This window comes from Tasmannia lanceolata, unplaced genomic scaffold, assembly GCF_043159265.1.
Source record: "Tasmannia lanceolata isolate RefF3 unplaced genomic scaffold, GAP_Taslan_0.1 ptg000037l, whole genome shotgun sequence".
Classification (NCBI taxonomy): Eukaryota; Viridiplantae; Streptophyta; class Magnoliopsida; order Canellales; family Winteraceae; genus Tasmannia; species Tasmannia lanceolata.
This window is the reverse complement of record NW_027518714.1, coordinates 29015376-29031755: the sequence shown is the minus strand read 5'-3', so window position 1 is coordinate 29031755 and position 16380 is coordinate 29015376. Positions and strand designations below refer to the sequence as shown.

Genomic DNA, 16380 nt, shown 5'->3' with positions numbered 1-16380 from the left:
CTGTGCAAATCCACACTTTCTCAAACAATTTTCTTCATTAATTTAATAAAGATGCATACACTTATTTATAGGAAAAACCCTAATCTAGATAACCCTTATCTCTAAGAGTCCTACTTCTACTAAATAACTAAAATGCAAATATGAAAATAACAAAATGCCTAAACAAACTTATTTCAGCCACGTGGGCACCTAACAAATCCCATCCTTTTTTTTAAAGAGACGGTGGCATATTTTGTAAATAGAATGTGATTTTTGCCCTTTTCTATACTTAATGAAGCCCTATGGGCATACCTTGAAATTATGACTGAGTTTTGGGTGTTTTAGTTTAAAATGGGGAGGAGGATGGCTTGTAAATGATGGGAACATTATGGGTATTTTGGTGGCTATTTGAAAGAGGAAACAACAATTTTTTTTTTTTTTTTTGAAAAAGCACTCTGATAGTTTCATGCTAAATAAGGTAAGAATATATATTAAAACGTGAGTCGGCCAAAACAAAAAATAAAAAAACGCAGTGGCAAAAATTTGAGTTTAATCGGTATTGGTTAAAAAAGCGTAATAAAAAAACGAACATCAGAAAATGAGTTTAGAATTTTGTCATTTACAAAATATGGTGTGTGGGGGGGGGGGGGGTAAAATTGGAAAGTTGGCCAAAAAAATATGTTTAAAACGTTTAAAATGCATTTTAAACACGTTTAAAAGATTGCCCAAAAAAAAAAATGGATTTTTATTCGTTGTAAAAGTTTTAAACGGCACACCAATAAAACATGCCATTTAAAACGGAGTTTTGCTAACTATGCGAAAGACCAACATGTGCATGGGATATGTGACAATAGCAGCAGCAACAACAACAATGTTATCTAAAACTTTCCCTTTATTATTTCTTTAATTTATATATAGAGCATTTTGAGCTTGACCTTTGGTCTTTTGTTTCTCAAACATCTTAGTTGATACAAAGACAAAAGAGGTCAAGATAGAAACAAGAAATAAAAGAAAGACAAAAACACCCAGCAACACGCATAAAAGCCAATCAAATAAGCAACTAAAACAGTAGGGGGGAGACAGAAGAAGCACCCAGAAGCCATCCAATTCAAGACAAACTCCACGCTGACGTGGAGGCAATCTCCCTCTCTTGCCACATAAGCATCATTGACCCATGTTGTTGTGCCACCTGGAAGCCCTGTACTGGGGCCCTCCGTACCAGGCACTCGACATCCCTTTGAGTAAATTCGCTAAACGGGATTTGTAACATTCCGGCATTGGAGATCAGCTCCCACCACATGAATGGCCGTTTCAAAGCCTCCATGACACACTGGAAGATCCTTGGCTGGAGTAGGAACCTCTCGATTCCCTGTATCTTTTCGGTCGTGGCATCAGAAGCCACAGTGTCAAGGGATTCCATAAGTGATGAGTAGTATTTGAGCCCGTTGACGATGTTTTGATGGAACGACATCCCGATGGCGTGGTTGTAGCCACATCGACATTCCATGTCGACAAACACAATGATTCTAGGGGAGATCTGGCGCAGGTAGCGGGGGAATCCATATACGGATTCGACCTCTGCCATCCCCTCCCCTTCGAGTTTTCGAAAGATAGACTGCGAGAAATTCACGACAGTTGCCTCGCCATCGGCGATCCAGATTGCGCCGAAGGCGAGGGTTGCAAAAATATAAACGCTAAGAAATTCGACCTGAATCCGTAGGCCGAGATCCCTTGCTAAGTTACGGAGGTTTTGCAGAGCTAGATCCGTCTCAAGTGATTCCTTCTCGACAATGGCTGTGATCCGGACCAATGGCAGCTGGCTCATGGCTGCTCTACATCTCTTCGAAATATCAAGCATGAATGACATCCATTGATCTCCGATTCCAATATCAAAATCGATCACATGTACCAACGTGAAACCGTCGACAGCTTCAATTATTGCCTGATTTGCAGTGAAATTTGTGAATTGAGAGATGGGCAAGATTTCGTAAAAGTCCTTGTAGGCGTCGATCTTATGAATGGCGTCGATCGAAGAAAGTGCATCTAAGTAACTCCCTATTGTGCCACACAGTAGAGACTCAAGAGCCTCCTTAAAGTAAAAAACAGCTCTTTGAAGCGGATTTCCAGCAGCAAGCGACAACTGCTGATTGAGCTGCTGCAATATCATATTCGCTTGCATGATATTGTCGGCTTCAACAAACTTTGCAGCTCGGATCAATTGCTCAACTTGTGAATGGCTTGGAGATAAATCGCCTCTTTCGATAACTGGGTCGATAAAAGAATCGTTCGTGATTGGAAATGAAGAGCGAGGAATCTGACTCGTGGAGGGAATATCAGAGAAGATGCAGTTGGGGACGATAAAATGAGAAGAATCTTCGGATTCAGAAGGAGGGAAAGGAGGGATAATGGTGTTTAGTATTTCAGAGGGAGTGAGTTGAGAGATATTGTTATTGGAGAAGTTAAAATCGTCATCTTCCTTGGCGGAGTCCCAACATTCAGTATCCAAGTCTTCTAGGAACATTTGAGACTGACTGTCTGACGACATGCCGAGGACTATCGGAGTTTCTAAGACGGGGTTTGACCCATGGGTGAAGTTGGAGCTCGAACAAGGATCAACTGCAGAGGTCGATTCGTTGAAGAGGATGGATTTTAAGTCACCATCAGTAGGATTTTCAGGGGTATTCTGAGAATAACCTGGGTTGGGAGTTGATTTTTGTCTGTTGGGATTGTTCTCAGAGGGCTCCATGATGGTAGTTATGGGTGGTTTCTCCTAATTAGAAGAAAAGAAGATAGAAGAGCAGTGAAAATACTGCCCTAATCGAAATTTTGCTCTCTCTTTTGATGCTTGGGAGAGATGAGAGATTGTGCTGAGGACGTTGTTGGTCTGTATCATTAGATGGCTATTTATATTTGCATTTGTGGGGCCGTTTATGTAAATGAGGACGACAAATATGGAATGTCATGCCTGGGCCAACCTTATCTTTCTCATGGCACAAGCAAACCTTTGTCTTTCTCATAAGAAGCTTCGACTTGAATACATTGCCTTTTTAAGGGCTTTTTGGACTCTGCGTGGTTGGCTTGGTTAGTGTGGTTTTGCTTGAAATATTTCCGTATTTGCAATTGCTTGGTCGGCTTGGTTAGTATGGTTTTCCTTGAGCATTTTCCTTATTTGAAAAGAAAATTGTAAACCTACAAGAGTAGTCGGCGTGGTCTTCTTGGTTAGCATGGTTTTCCTTGAAATATTTCCTTATTTGCAATGGTTTGGTCGGCTTGGTTAGTGCGGTTTTGCTTGAAAATTTTCCTTATTTGTAAAAAAAATTGTAAACCTACAAGAGGACTCGGCGTGGTCGGCTTGGTTAGCGTATGTGGTTTTCCTTGAAGTATTTCCTTATTTGCAATGGCTTAGTGGTTTTCCTTGAAAATTTTCCCTATTTGCAAAAAAAATTGTAAACCTACAAGAGGACTTGGCGCTGTCGGCTTGGTGTTATTTCCTTATTTGCAATGGCATCGTCGGCTTGGTTGGTGTGGTTATCCTTGAAAATTTTCCTTATTTGCAAAAAAAATAAATTGTAAACCTACTAGAGTATCTCGACGCATTACTTTTTTTCCTAAAATTTTTCCCATATTCACATGAAAGAGAACTTCAGAGCCGCCACCTAGGTTAGGACCTAGGACCCGTATCTGCTTTTCGATGAAACGAGGATAGGAATCCGAGTTTCATTGAAAGAGCAGTAAACGCAGTTGTACTCTAGGTAGGGTGCCTAGAACACATAAGTTTGCTCTGTTTGTTATGGCCTGGGTCCTTACAGAAATCCGAGTAAAGGTTATGGTTACATTCGGGGAAGGTGTTATGCACCCCTCATGCCTAGGGTAAACCTAGTCTCTTGGCTTTTCTTGGGGTTTTTGATGATCTACATCTCTATCCAAGATGAGTGATTCCTCGGTGTCGACGAACCAATCAGCCCTCGTCATGAGGTCCTGGAGAGTGCAAGGGGGCTCGACATGAAGTGAGAGCTTCAAATCTTGGTTCATGATGGCAGCTTTTGAGGTCGTTATCAAGATCAATGTTGGTGATTTGAACCACTTGAGCGTTAAATTGGCTCATGAAACTCCGTAGGGTCTCGCCTTTTGCTTGGCACAACGCAATCAAAGCGTCGGGACTGATCTACGTCGGGACCGCTTGTTTGCAAAATAGGAGGCAATTTGCCTACCTAGCTCATGAAATGACCCGATGGAATTAGGTTTCAAACTGGAATACCATGTACTGGCATTTCCTTTCAATAACGAAGGTAAATATTTGCACATGAAACCATCGGAATCACCCCAGAGATGCATTATCCTCCGGTAGATCTTGAGAAACTCCAACGGATCAACAGTTCTATCATATGACGTAAAACGGGCCAGATCGAATGTTGGATCTACTGGAGCAGACATTATTTCTGACGTAAAAGGTGAGATTGCTTCCTTCTCTCACTCATCAAGGAGATTGATGTTGTAAGGAGCTTTATTCTCTTGCCTAACTTCCCAGAGCTGGCTCTCTAGTCTAGCGATTCGATCGTAGTTCAATTCCACTACCGGAGCAACTGGATCTGCGGCAATCTGTCGATCTAAGGTTGTAGGTGCACTATCTGGGAGTCTGGTAGGGAAATGATGTTGTCTATTGGAGTTTCAATGATATTTTGGTAGATCACTGGAGTAATTAGTTTCCACCAGGCGTGTGATGGAAACGGAGGCCGGTGCTCTCGATGACGTCTTCCACGGGGGTGACAATCCTCTTGAGTGACACCTTTTGGTTATCTTATTCAGCTTTTTGCATTGCAGATGTAAGTTCAAATGATTAATGGACATTTTTTATTGTTAAAAGGATGTGAGTTTAAGTACTTAATAGACCTTTTGATCCTGTTATTGTGTTTTATGCAGCGGTAGATTTTAATTCTGTTATTAGCAATGTTTTTGCATTGAATATGTTAGCAAGATTTCCGCCATCCAATCCCTCCAATCTTGCTTCCATTTTCTATCTGTTCTCACCATGGGTACAGGGAAAACTGTACTTTAAACCTGTTATTTGCCTAAAGAAGTCGGTGCACTCAATTAGGTACTTTAAAAACTGTACAAGAAAACTAACCACAAATGTGATTTAAACCAATGCTTTTGATAAAAGCACTCCTTTCTTTCATAAACACTTTTTGCTTCTATGATTACTGCTTTTGAGGATTGCTATAACCTTGAAAAGCTAATAAGAGAAACTTAATTGTCATGATCAAATTTGTGAGTGCAAATAACATTTCCTTATGATTACTGTTGTTGTTATTATTCTTTCAAATGGATATCATTATTAGGTCGTCGTTAGTCTACCGGATGACCTAGCTACTGGACGCACATATGCTATATTCTTTACCTTTTGAACCCTCGTATCCAATACTTTGAAACTAGATTTACAATTTACACTTGAGCAATCAACTATATCACCAATTTATGCCATCCTTTTTAATCATTTAAGGTATATTTTTATTATTCATTTTAGTTGCCTGTGCATCGCACAGGGTTTTTTACTATATATTTATATATGTGTGTGTTAACTGTGTCTGTTAATTTTTCAGGCTTCGATGATGAGAAATCATTGCTTATGTCCCAGAAGAGTTTAGAGAAGCGATTTGGGCAGTCACCTGTTTTCATTGCATCCACCTTCATGGAGCAGGGTGGAATACCACCATCAACAAATCCAGCTTCACTTCTTAAAGAAGCCATCCATGTCATTAGCTGTGGTTACGAGGACAAGTCGGAGTGGGGCAAAGAGGTGAGCAAAAATTCTTTTGATGCCAAAGACTTCTTGTTTCTTTAGAAGTCTGAAACTCTGAATTTTAAACATGCGTCTGGGCAATTTTTTCTCCCACAAGCAGATTGGATGGATTTACGGCTCTGTGACAGAAGATATTCTAACCGGGTTTAAAATGCATGCTCGTGGATGGACATCAATTTATTGCATGCCTCCTCGCCCAGCATTTAAGGGATCTGCACCCATCAATCTTTCAGATCGTCTGAACCAAGTACTTCGATGGGCTTTAGGATCAATTGAGATTCTGCTGAGCCGGCATTGTCCCATTTGGTATGGTTATAGTGGAAGGTTGAAGATGCTGGAGAGACTGGCTTACATCAACACCATAGTTTATCCACTCACCTCGATCCCCCTGCTTGCTTACTGTATGCTTCCAGCAGTCTGCCTTCTTACAGGGAAATTCATCATTCCTGAGGTGAGCCACATCTAATGCACTTTTTGATTTATCTCACAGTTGTCTCTTTTGATTTATATATCCATCCGTTTGCATATATCTTTTTTTTGAATGGACATATATCTTTCTTCTACATATAAATACATATGCCCTGCATGTATGTGACTTATCTAAGCATTTTTTTGTTTTACGTTTTTATTTATAAGAGTATGTACGCGTGTCTTGTATACTACTTCATTATGTGTTCTTTATTTTAATTTCCTATACTGTTCCTTCAACTTGGGAAGTTGTGGATTCAGTATTTTTTCTAAGTATATAACGTATTCACATCAAGGTTTTAAATTTCGACTGGTCGAGACCGAAATCGAAATTGGGTGAAGTCGAAACATTACAAAATTTCGGGCCGAAATTTAAGGAATATCTCCAAAAAATCAGTTTTTTATTCATTATTTAATATTATCCCGAAATTTCAGCCGCCGAAATTTCGGTAATTTCGCCGAAATTTTCTACGGGATAAAATATTGCTCTCCTTTATTTCGATAGATTTCGTCCGAAATTTCAGTTTCGTTGAGGGCCGAAAGGCATTCCAAAACCGAAATTTAAAACCTTGATTCACACAAACACACTCACATGTTTGTTCTCTATATTTACGTACCTATCCCTCTATTCATATACATTTTATGTACTTGTTAGAAGGGTCTTTATGTCTTTGTATGTAACCCTAAGTGAACACACACACACACACACACACACACACACACATATATATATATATATATATATATATATATATATATATATATATATATATATATATATATATATATTGTGAGGGGTCTAGACAAACTGACTTTCTCACTCTCTTCTCTTCTCCATTTCTTCTCCTCCTCCATGGAAACTAGGTTACACCGAACATGGTATTAGAGCTCCGAGTTCTGATTCCGGAGTGGTGCAACAACAAAAAAAGGACCCTAACCCTAGCCGACCCAAACCCCAATCCTAAACCTAGCCAACCCTAACCCTAACCCCTACCTTCGACCGCCCTACCCCCTCCCACGGTACCTTTCCTTCACCATGGATGCTACCGTGTTAGCCAAGCACCAGGAGGATTTTAGCGTGGTGCAGTTCTTAGATTCCTTAGGGCCTGAGTTCCTCCCTATTCTTCAACAGATTATGGGCCTCGGCTCTCTTCCCTCCCTTGATGAGGTTTTCTCTTGTGTCCAACGCTCTGAGAGTTGAGGTATCGACTGATTCATCAGTTGAGAGCTCTGCTCTTGTCATGCAGTCTGGTTATGATCGCAACAGTCGTGGTGGCCGTCTACAGAGTGGCTTTGGTCGAGGACCATGTGGTCATGGGTTTAGTCGAGATTCAAGGGGAGGCCAAGGGTCTGGTGGCTGGGGCACATGCTTTTGTTCTCATTGTTGTTTGGAGGCTCACACTATTTATTATTGCTATGATCTTCATACTAAGCTATGTCCTCAGCTGGCAGGGTGGGCTTCTGTTGTGGCGTCTGATGGCAGTGTTCCATTTCGGTCCTCACTAGCTCTTCGCTTGATTGTACAAGGAGCATGCCCGAGGGGGCTACTATGCGCACCGCGTTCAAGCCGCCTGTCTTAGTTGCACTGATCCCGGGGAAGCCATTGATGCTTTACTGGATATGGCTTGTACCCTTCTGTTTTAGATGAAGGTTCCCAAGCTATATTGGAATGATGCAGTGCTTATAGCTTGCTTTCTTGGTAACTATATTCCCACTTCTGTGTTGGATGGACATTCTCCTTTTTTTATTCTTAACCCATCGGGTGAACCCTTTCCTTTACTTCCCCTAGTCTTTGGCCGTGTTTGTTTTGTCCATAAGTTGGTGCCTGGCTTGGATAAGTTAGATGCCCATTCTGAAAAATGTGTATTTCTTGGTTATTCTCGCACACAGAAAGGGTATAGTGTTACAGTCCTACGTTACATCGTTTATTTGTCTCTGCTGATGTCACTTTTTTAGGATACCTCATATTTTCTCATTGTGCTACTGACCCTATCCCTGATGCTCCTGATGTTCCTCTCCCTACTCCTGTTGTGAGTGCGCCATCCTCCAAGTTGCAGGTTTATTCTCATGGTCCTCGCTAGAACAATCTCGTTGATTAGACTGCCTCTACCACAGCTTCACCTCATCTTGATCCACCTCTTCTTCAGTCTGGCAGATCCCGCTCAGCTAATGCGCCCCTCTTTTCCTATTGAGTCTCCTATTGCTTCTTGGACTCGTTCACATGCTTCTGCTCACCCAACCTCATTTTGTCTCTTATGATTGTGTTTCTCCAGCCCACATGAGTTTTGTTTCGTTATTATCTGTTACAGATGCATTGCTCATCTAGGGTGGTGTTCTGCTACAGAGGCCGAGATGATGGCCCTTTGATCTAACTGCACAGGGGAGTTGGTTCCACTGACTAATGGTTCCAAACTTGTTGGATGTTGCTGGGCATTCTTTGTGAAGTATTTACCTGATGGTACCATGGATCGTTTGAAAGCTCATTTGGTTGATAAGTGCTATACAGACTTTTGGAGCGGTCTATACAGAGATCTTTGTTGTGGCCAAGATACCCTCAGTGTTTATCTCCTTGGCAGTTAACCGGGGTTGGCCAGTTCATCAATTAGATGTGAAGAATGGCTTCTTACATGGTGACCTTTCTGAAGAGGCCTATATGGAGCATAGTAGCCGGAAACTCCATGGGCAGGTTGGAAACTCGATTCCACTAAAACGCATTTCGGGAAGGTGGGAATCTTGTTTATGAAATGCATGAGAAACATATAAGAAACCTATATAAAACATGTGAGAAACGTATGTAAAACCTGTAGAAAACCTATGTGAAACTTGTGGGAAATATGTGTGAAGCTTATGGAAATTATTTTTAAAAACACACAAAAAAATTGTGGAATAGGTATTAAAAAGGAAAACAACTGCGTGTACCATAACCAAAACTGAAAGTAAGAAATATTCAAATAGCATATTTAAGTAGATTCACTTCATTCCTGAAAAGCTCCAAAGAGGAGAGTTTAACACTACCTTCACATGGTTTGGAGATCAACTGGCAGATGTATTTACTAAACTATTGGGGAAGTCCAAGTTGATAGATATGTGTAACAAGCTGGTCTTGGATGACATATACACTCCAGTTTGAGGGGGAGTGTTAGAAAGGTACTTACATCTTTGTATGTAACCCTAATATGTGTGTGTGTGTGTGTGTGTGTGTGTGTGTGTGTGTGTGTGTGTGTGATATATTGTGAGAGGTCTAGACTGGCTCTCACTTTCTCCCTCACTTCTCTCCTCTTCTTCTCCAGTTCTTCTCCTCCATGGAAACTAGGTTACACTAAACAGTACTAAACTGCCTGCCTACGTCATATATACATGCGGCCATGGTTTAAAGAACTGCGTTAAGATACTGAGATGTATTGCCCTCAAGACAATATAAAAGGCAATGCATGTGTATCATCCAAAACACACTATTCATCTAAACAAATGTATTGTGCCGTACAATATTTTGTCTTGGGTGATTTGGTATACACATCGGATATTATTGTTTCCAATACATAATGGAAATCCGATAGAGAAGGGACAATGTGTGTATCATCCATCGCACACTATTGTTTCAGTCAACCATATTTCCCAATACAATATTTTGTCTTGGGTGATAATACACCTGATATTAAAGTTTCTGATGCATACTGATATCCATTATAAAATACGGTGAGTAGTGCCATTATAAAATATGGTAGTGAGGACATTAGCAGTATATATAATTTCAAACCGTCGTTGTTATTTGGATGTTCCCACGCAGGTCGGGTTCAACCCGAATTTGGGTTGGGTCGGGTTAAGCTTTTTCGCAAATCTGGTTGGGTTGGGTTGGGCTATCGGGCAACCCGACCCGACCCGAAACCCGAATTTGGGTTCCATCTGAAGAAGTTCTGTATATGTGTGTTTTTCTTTTTCAACATTCAAATAGTCTCTATAGTCCACAATGGACGGTTTGGATAATCCTATGGTGCGGCCCATACTGTACTTAAATAAAGTGAGGAGTGTGATCATCAAAATATAGTAGTGCGGATAATATTTCCCTTTGTTAATTGTTAGTCCTTGTTTGGTTTGGATTTTGAGAGCCGATTGTGAGTTTAAACTGATTATTGGTGACACACTATTGGTTCTCAAAATCCAAAACAACTTGGCTTGAGTTGAGGTGGTCAACAATTGGTACCATATCAAATCGGGTCAGCTCGACCCAACCCAACCCGAATTGGGTCGAGTTGACACCCAAGTTGCACCCCTAACGATGACGAAAAAACTGCTTTTCCTTATTCACTATGTGCGGGTCAAATTACATAAATGTTGATATTACGAATGCATGACACCTGTAAAAATATTGACGAATTCTGGGCACCTATAGAGGAACAACAATCATGGAAACCTCTATAGATTGGAGGGCTAGGATCAGCCTATGGAAATGATTTTACTCGCACAACCTATTGATGTTGTGTTCCATCACATGGACGGTTTAGATCAACCTATGATGTGGTCTGTACAATTTTAAATGGATTATTTAAATGGATAGCACGTGCATAACACGTGCATTTTTACTAGTAAGATTGAAAGTCGCTACACATACTGAGAGAGAGAGAGAGAGAGAGAGAGAGAGAGAGAGAGAGCTTGGACACCAAGATTTAAAGTGGTTTGGTCTTAAACCCAAGACCTACTCCACTTTTCTCAAGTTTTGTCTCTTGAGGAATCCACTAAATCTAATCCGCCGCGAAGGCCAAGTACAATCCGAGCTACACTGCTCTAAGGGACTTAAATACGGCGCCCTTTCACCATTACAATGTTGAAGAATAAGGAAGAAGATTCTAGCTCTCTTTGCCTCTTTGTAGGCTGATTGCACAAGTAGAAGCACTCACTTTCACTCTACAAGAATATTACAAGTTGATTCCTAAGTCTCTCAAAGTAATTCCATGAGGCACAAGTTAGGAGGTGAAAGTGTAGTAATTGATTAAAAAATATTCTCAGCTTTTATGATGATCAAGGAGTGTTAGATGAGTCATTAAGAGTACCATTTAATAGCCTAGAGACCCATATTTATAGTAGAAAGCAAAATATAGCCATTTTGGGGTCTTCAACAGCTAGTACGGAAGCACCACATGGAATTCCGTAGTGGCCGTAGGGGCTTAATTGTTTTCTCATCATATGCTCCGTGGAGCTCTATGGGAGTCCACGGAGTTCCGTGAAGGCTTCTAGATCTGTAGTTTTTTAATTCATTGCTGATTTGTTTTTGCCCTGTGGGCTCTGCTCGTGCTTGGATGACATGTGGCGATATCTGGGAGCGTAGCCGTATTTGTGCCCCATCACATGCATTAGTTCAAGTCAAGGTTGCAGATTTCTAGCATTCTTAGTTCCATGTTTTTAGTTCTAGCAAATTTGAATAATTCAGTTTTTTTTAGTTTCCAATTACTTCCTTTACATATTCCAATTATAGTTGCTACGCTTCAGTTCATGTCTTGCATACGCATGTTTGCATATTCTGTAAAACATTTACATGCTAACGTCTCGAACGATTCATGTCATGTTTTAATTGTATAATTACATATCCTAATTGAGATTTTAGGCATGCTCTAGTTATAGTTTTTTCTGAATAATTTTATATTTTGAATATAATTAGGATTATTAACTAGAAATCTAGGCTTCTTTTAGGGATTTTGGATTCAAAGCTCTAAGGATTTTCCAGACTCTTTGGGCGAAACCAATATTTATTTTTATCTTAAACAAAAAAAATAAAAATAAATACAACCCAAGAACTTAAACCCAAAAATCCAATTTTGTAGCCACAAAACCCACTCAGTGATCCTAAAAGCCTATTTTTGCAACCCACTTGACCCTGTTCGGAAAGTAAAATCCAGTTCCAAACACCCTGTTTGGAAAGTAAAATCCAGTCCCAAACACCCTGTTTTGAAAGCAAAATTCAGTCTCAAACACCCTGTTTGGAAAGTAAAATCAAATCCCAAGCGCCTTGTTTGGAAAGCAAAATCAATTCCCAAACAGCCCGCTTGGAACCCAAAATCCATTCCCAAACAGCTCATTAGAATGAAATAATAACAGCCAATGAATCATTACAAGATAAAAAGTATAAGACAAAACGTCATAGTGCCAATATCATTCTAGTCATAGCGCTATCTGCTTGTCTTTAAACAGATTTTTCAAACTCTAAACAGCAGAATCGTGGGAAATGGTCAACTACAAAGTTGTAGATATTTTTGTGCCGTTTCCAACGAGTATTCTTGCTTGATCAGAGGACGAGCGATTAGAAAGTTACGGCCAAAATGGTTGCAGCACACCTTTACGCATTTCCTGTTTAATGTTGTTGTCCTTTTGTTTGCAACACCAATTCGAACCTCTAAATCATAGATTTACAAACAATGGCGAACTACAACGTTGTAGCCCTATAAAAGATCTTTCCAACGCATGTTCTTACATTAAATTTGGCCAAGCTATTAAAGAGTTACGACAGTTTTAGTTGGCTGCATTTGTTAGATATTTTAATGGTCAATGTTTTGTCGAATTTGTGCAATTGTCAGAACATGGTTGTGTTAACGTCATTTTCCAAACAAAAATCAAAAGACACTAATCTAAAATACACCCAACCTAAAAGCCACAAATCCAAAATTCACCCATTAAAAATTACCGATTTAAATCTGTTAAAAGCCATTAACCAAAAGACCACTAAAAGTCACAAGTGAGACTAAAAACTTCTAATCAAACAACTTAAAAGACACCACACACACTAAAGGCCTCACGATAATTAAAAGCTTCAAGAAAATTCTAAAAGTTTCTACAAACCCAAAAGAATTCGAGATTCCTAAGAGCCTGTGGATTCAAAATTCCTTTAGGAACCTTTAGAACCAATTAGGAACACTTACGTCTCGTCCTAGGTTTTAGGGTGTCCTAGAGTTAGGGAGTTCAGCCTCATCACGACCGATTGCTATTATTAGCAATTGAGTCATAGATCTAGTTACACTAGTTACCCCTTTTCCCATAGGACAAGCCTAGTTACCTAGGATGTAGGTTAACCTGCATTAGTCTAAGGGAAGATTTGCACTTAGATAGGACCATATAGCATCTTAGTTGAAGTCCTAGGATAATAAAATCTTCAACTTCAACTAAATAATCTCTCTTAAACTGTTGAAACAGTCATTCCAGTCTAGATTGGTGTCCTAGATGTCTTAGGCATGTAGCTTAGTTTAGGCACCGAACTACGATCGACTCTGATTCCAGTGAGGCTGGGATACGTAGGCAACTTGGATACTTGAGTGGCATACCAAGCCTGAGTCGGATCCACACGTAAGTGGTGGGGTTTTGTATATTAATCCTTAAATTAAAAGTAATTAAATCACTTAAGACTTTTCATGAAATTAGAATTTTAAGAGAACTTTCACTTAGATTGAATTCAAATAAATTAAGAAAATCAAGATACACATTTAGGAATTACATTAAAATTAGATCTTAGGATGCATGTCACGTAGTTCGCACATTAATATAGAGTTAAATGAGCCATTTAAAAGAAATTCAAAAGAGTTAACTTTTGGAATTGAAAACTGATTACCGGGCAGGAATGGTGCATGTGGTGGTAACTCCCCATACCTTCCATTCTCGTAACCAGGTAACGAGTCTAGATTTCTGGTCAATTATGGGTCCTAGATCCCTCATCTAGGTGGCGACTCTGTCACTCTCTTTTGCGTGGAATTCGGATTGCCTTAGTGATCCCAAGTTCACGGAAAAGATGAATTAAATCACACCTTGCTAGGCTGGGCGGCTTACCCCTGCCCTTATGGGTATTAGGTTGCACGTTTGTTTGTACCCTATGGTTTGGTTGCTGCCTACTTGGTTGGGTAATTAAAATCAATAATAAAAAGCACATGCCATTCGCATGGGTACGAGAGACCAAGAGAGAGGGAGACGGCTCGCGCCTCATTCCCCTCTCGCGGGATCACGTCCCACACCTAAGCTCTGATACCAATTGAGAATGCAATGTTAGGCCCAAGTATGATAGTGAGTTCCAAAACCCCCTACTTAAAGCATCTCCTATGCTTAGTATATTTAGGGGTTGTGCTTAAATTGTAATATCATTTGAATATTAAGATATGAGATGCGTGTACACCTTCTTGATTATTTTCTTGTATCCATAATATGTTCAAAAGTTATATCTTTTGTGAGCATGCTAGATGCTATATTCCTAAGATAGATTGATTCTCCTTGCATCTAGTTATTTGGGTCTCAATTTTTATATCTATTGGAAAAGGTTCCCTCGATGTCTCATGTTGGCATCTAGTTTATATTTGTGCTTCAATGTGTAGATTGTTTCAAAATTTGATTTCTAGATACCCTGTACTCTATTTTGAATATAAAATCTTGTATCTAGTTTGTTTGTGCTTTAAGATCCTATCTTTTTAAAAATGTACTATAGATACAAACATACTTACATTGCTTGATCCTTTATGTATCTATAATGTTGTGACCATACGTTCTATGACATGAATCATTTTGGTTAATCATATAGACCATGTCATAGTATAGAGTGAACCATATCCCTTTATAATGGTATGATCATATTCCTTGATCTAAGTGTGTGACTTCACTAGAAACATACCCATACACTTAGTACCTGTTAGGCCTAAAATCGGTAACAGATATGACAGTGACGTAAGAGCCGAGTTGAATGTAGCCGAGAGACCGAGGTGAGGGAGCTGAGTAGCTGAGCCCTGCGTAAAGAGCAAACGAGGTCAGAAGACCAACCCGGAGTGTTACTCTGGACAGGCCATTCGACACTCAAGTCAATATGAGCAGGAGTGCAGAGCTAGTTTTTAGAGTGGTGGGTCAGAAGTTATTACCTTCTTTATGAGCTTCGAAAGCCCTTTTATAGAGAAAAAGTGAGGTAGTTGGGGAGTTAATGCTCCAAGACAGGTGCCGACCAGCTATAGGTTCAAGCTCACCTACTCTGCCGTAATTACCAAACGACCCCTGCTGACGTGGGGTTTGCGGTGGGCCCCTCGAGACACGTGTCGGCAGCTAATGGGCTGGTCTGCGATGGGCCCTCCCCGAGACACGTGTCGGCAGCTAATAGGCTGATCTTTTTACACCCCATCAGTTGCCCCCCACTTCTCCAAGTTATTATGGTGACTTGGGGAAATGTGGTGAGTACATCTCCGATTAGAGCAGTTCGGAAACTATCAGTCCGGAGATTGGAGCAGTCCGAAAACTATCGGTCCGGAGATTGGGGCAGTCTGGAAACTATCAGTCCGGAGATTGGAGTAGTCCGGGAACTATCAGTCCGGAGTTTGTCAGTCCGGAAATTGGACCAGTCCGGAAACTACCAGTCCGGAGATTGGAGCAGTCCGTAAACTACCAGTCCGGAGATTGGAGAGTCCGGAAACTGGAGCAGTCCAGAAATTATCAGTCAGGAAATTGGAGCAGTCCGGAGATTGGAGGAGTCTGGAAATTATCAGTCCGAAAATTGGAGCAGTCCGGAAACTACCAGTCCGGAGGTTGGAGCAGTCCGGAAACTATCAGTCCGGAGTTTGTCAGTCCGGCTTGGGCCGGACTGTTTTTTGTCGCGCAGCGAGACGCGCCACATGCAGTCCGGCTTGGGCCGGACTGCTTTTTGTCGCGTAGCGAGACGCGCCACATCCAGTCCGGCTTGGGCCGGACTGCCTTTTGTCCCGTAGCGAGATGCGTCATATCCAGTCTGGCTTGGGCCGGACTGCTTTTGTCGTGTAGCGAGACGTGTCATATCCAGTCCGGCTTGGGCCGGACTGCTTTTGTCGTGTAGCGAGACGCGTCATATCCAGTCCGGCTTGGGCCGGACTGCTTTTGTCGTGTAGCGAGACGCGCCACATCCAGTCCGGCTTGGGCCGAACTGCTTTTTGTGGCGTAGCGAGACACGTCATATCCAGTCCGGCTTGGGCCGGACTGCTTTTTGTCGCGTAGCGAAACGCGTCATATCCAGTCCGGCTTGGGCCGGACTGCTTTTTGTCGTTTAGCCAGACGTGTCATATCCAGTCCGGCTTGGGCCGGACTGCTTTTTGTCGCGTAGCGAGACGCGCCACATCCAGTCCGGACTGCTTTTTGTCGTTTAGTAAGACGCGTCA

At 41.1% G+C, this 16380-nt stretch overlaps 1 protein-coding gene across 1 annotated transcript; it reads right to left on the bottom strand.

Moving 5' to 3' along the window:
- Window positions 1-1087: 1087 nt before the first annotated feature.
- Window positions 1088-2725, bottom strand: LOC143861379 (scarecrow-like protein 15). The gene has a single exon (XM_077372302.1). The coding sequence runs from the start codon at window positions 2723-2725 to the stop codon at window positions 1088-1090; it is 1638 nt and encodes a 545-aa protein (XP_077228417.1).
- Window positions 2726-16380: the final 13655 nt, after the last annotated feature.

Bases quoted from the DNA above. Each gene is read 5' to 3' on its own strand.
- LOC143861379 (XM_077372302.1), bottom strand. From the start codon at position 2,725: ATGGAGCCCTCTGAGAACAATCCCAACAGACAAAAATCAACTCCCAAC.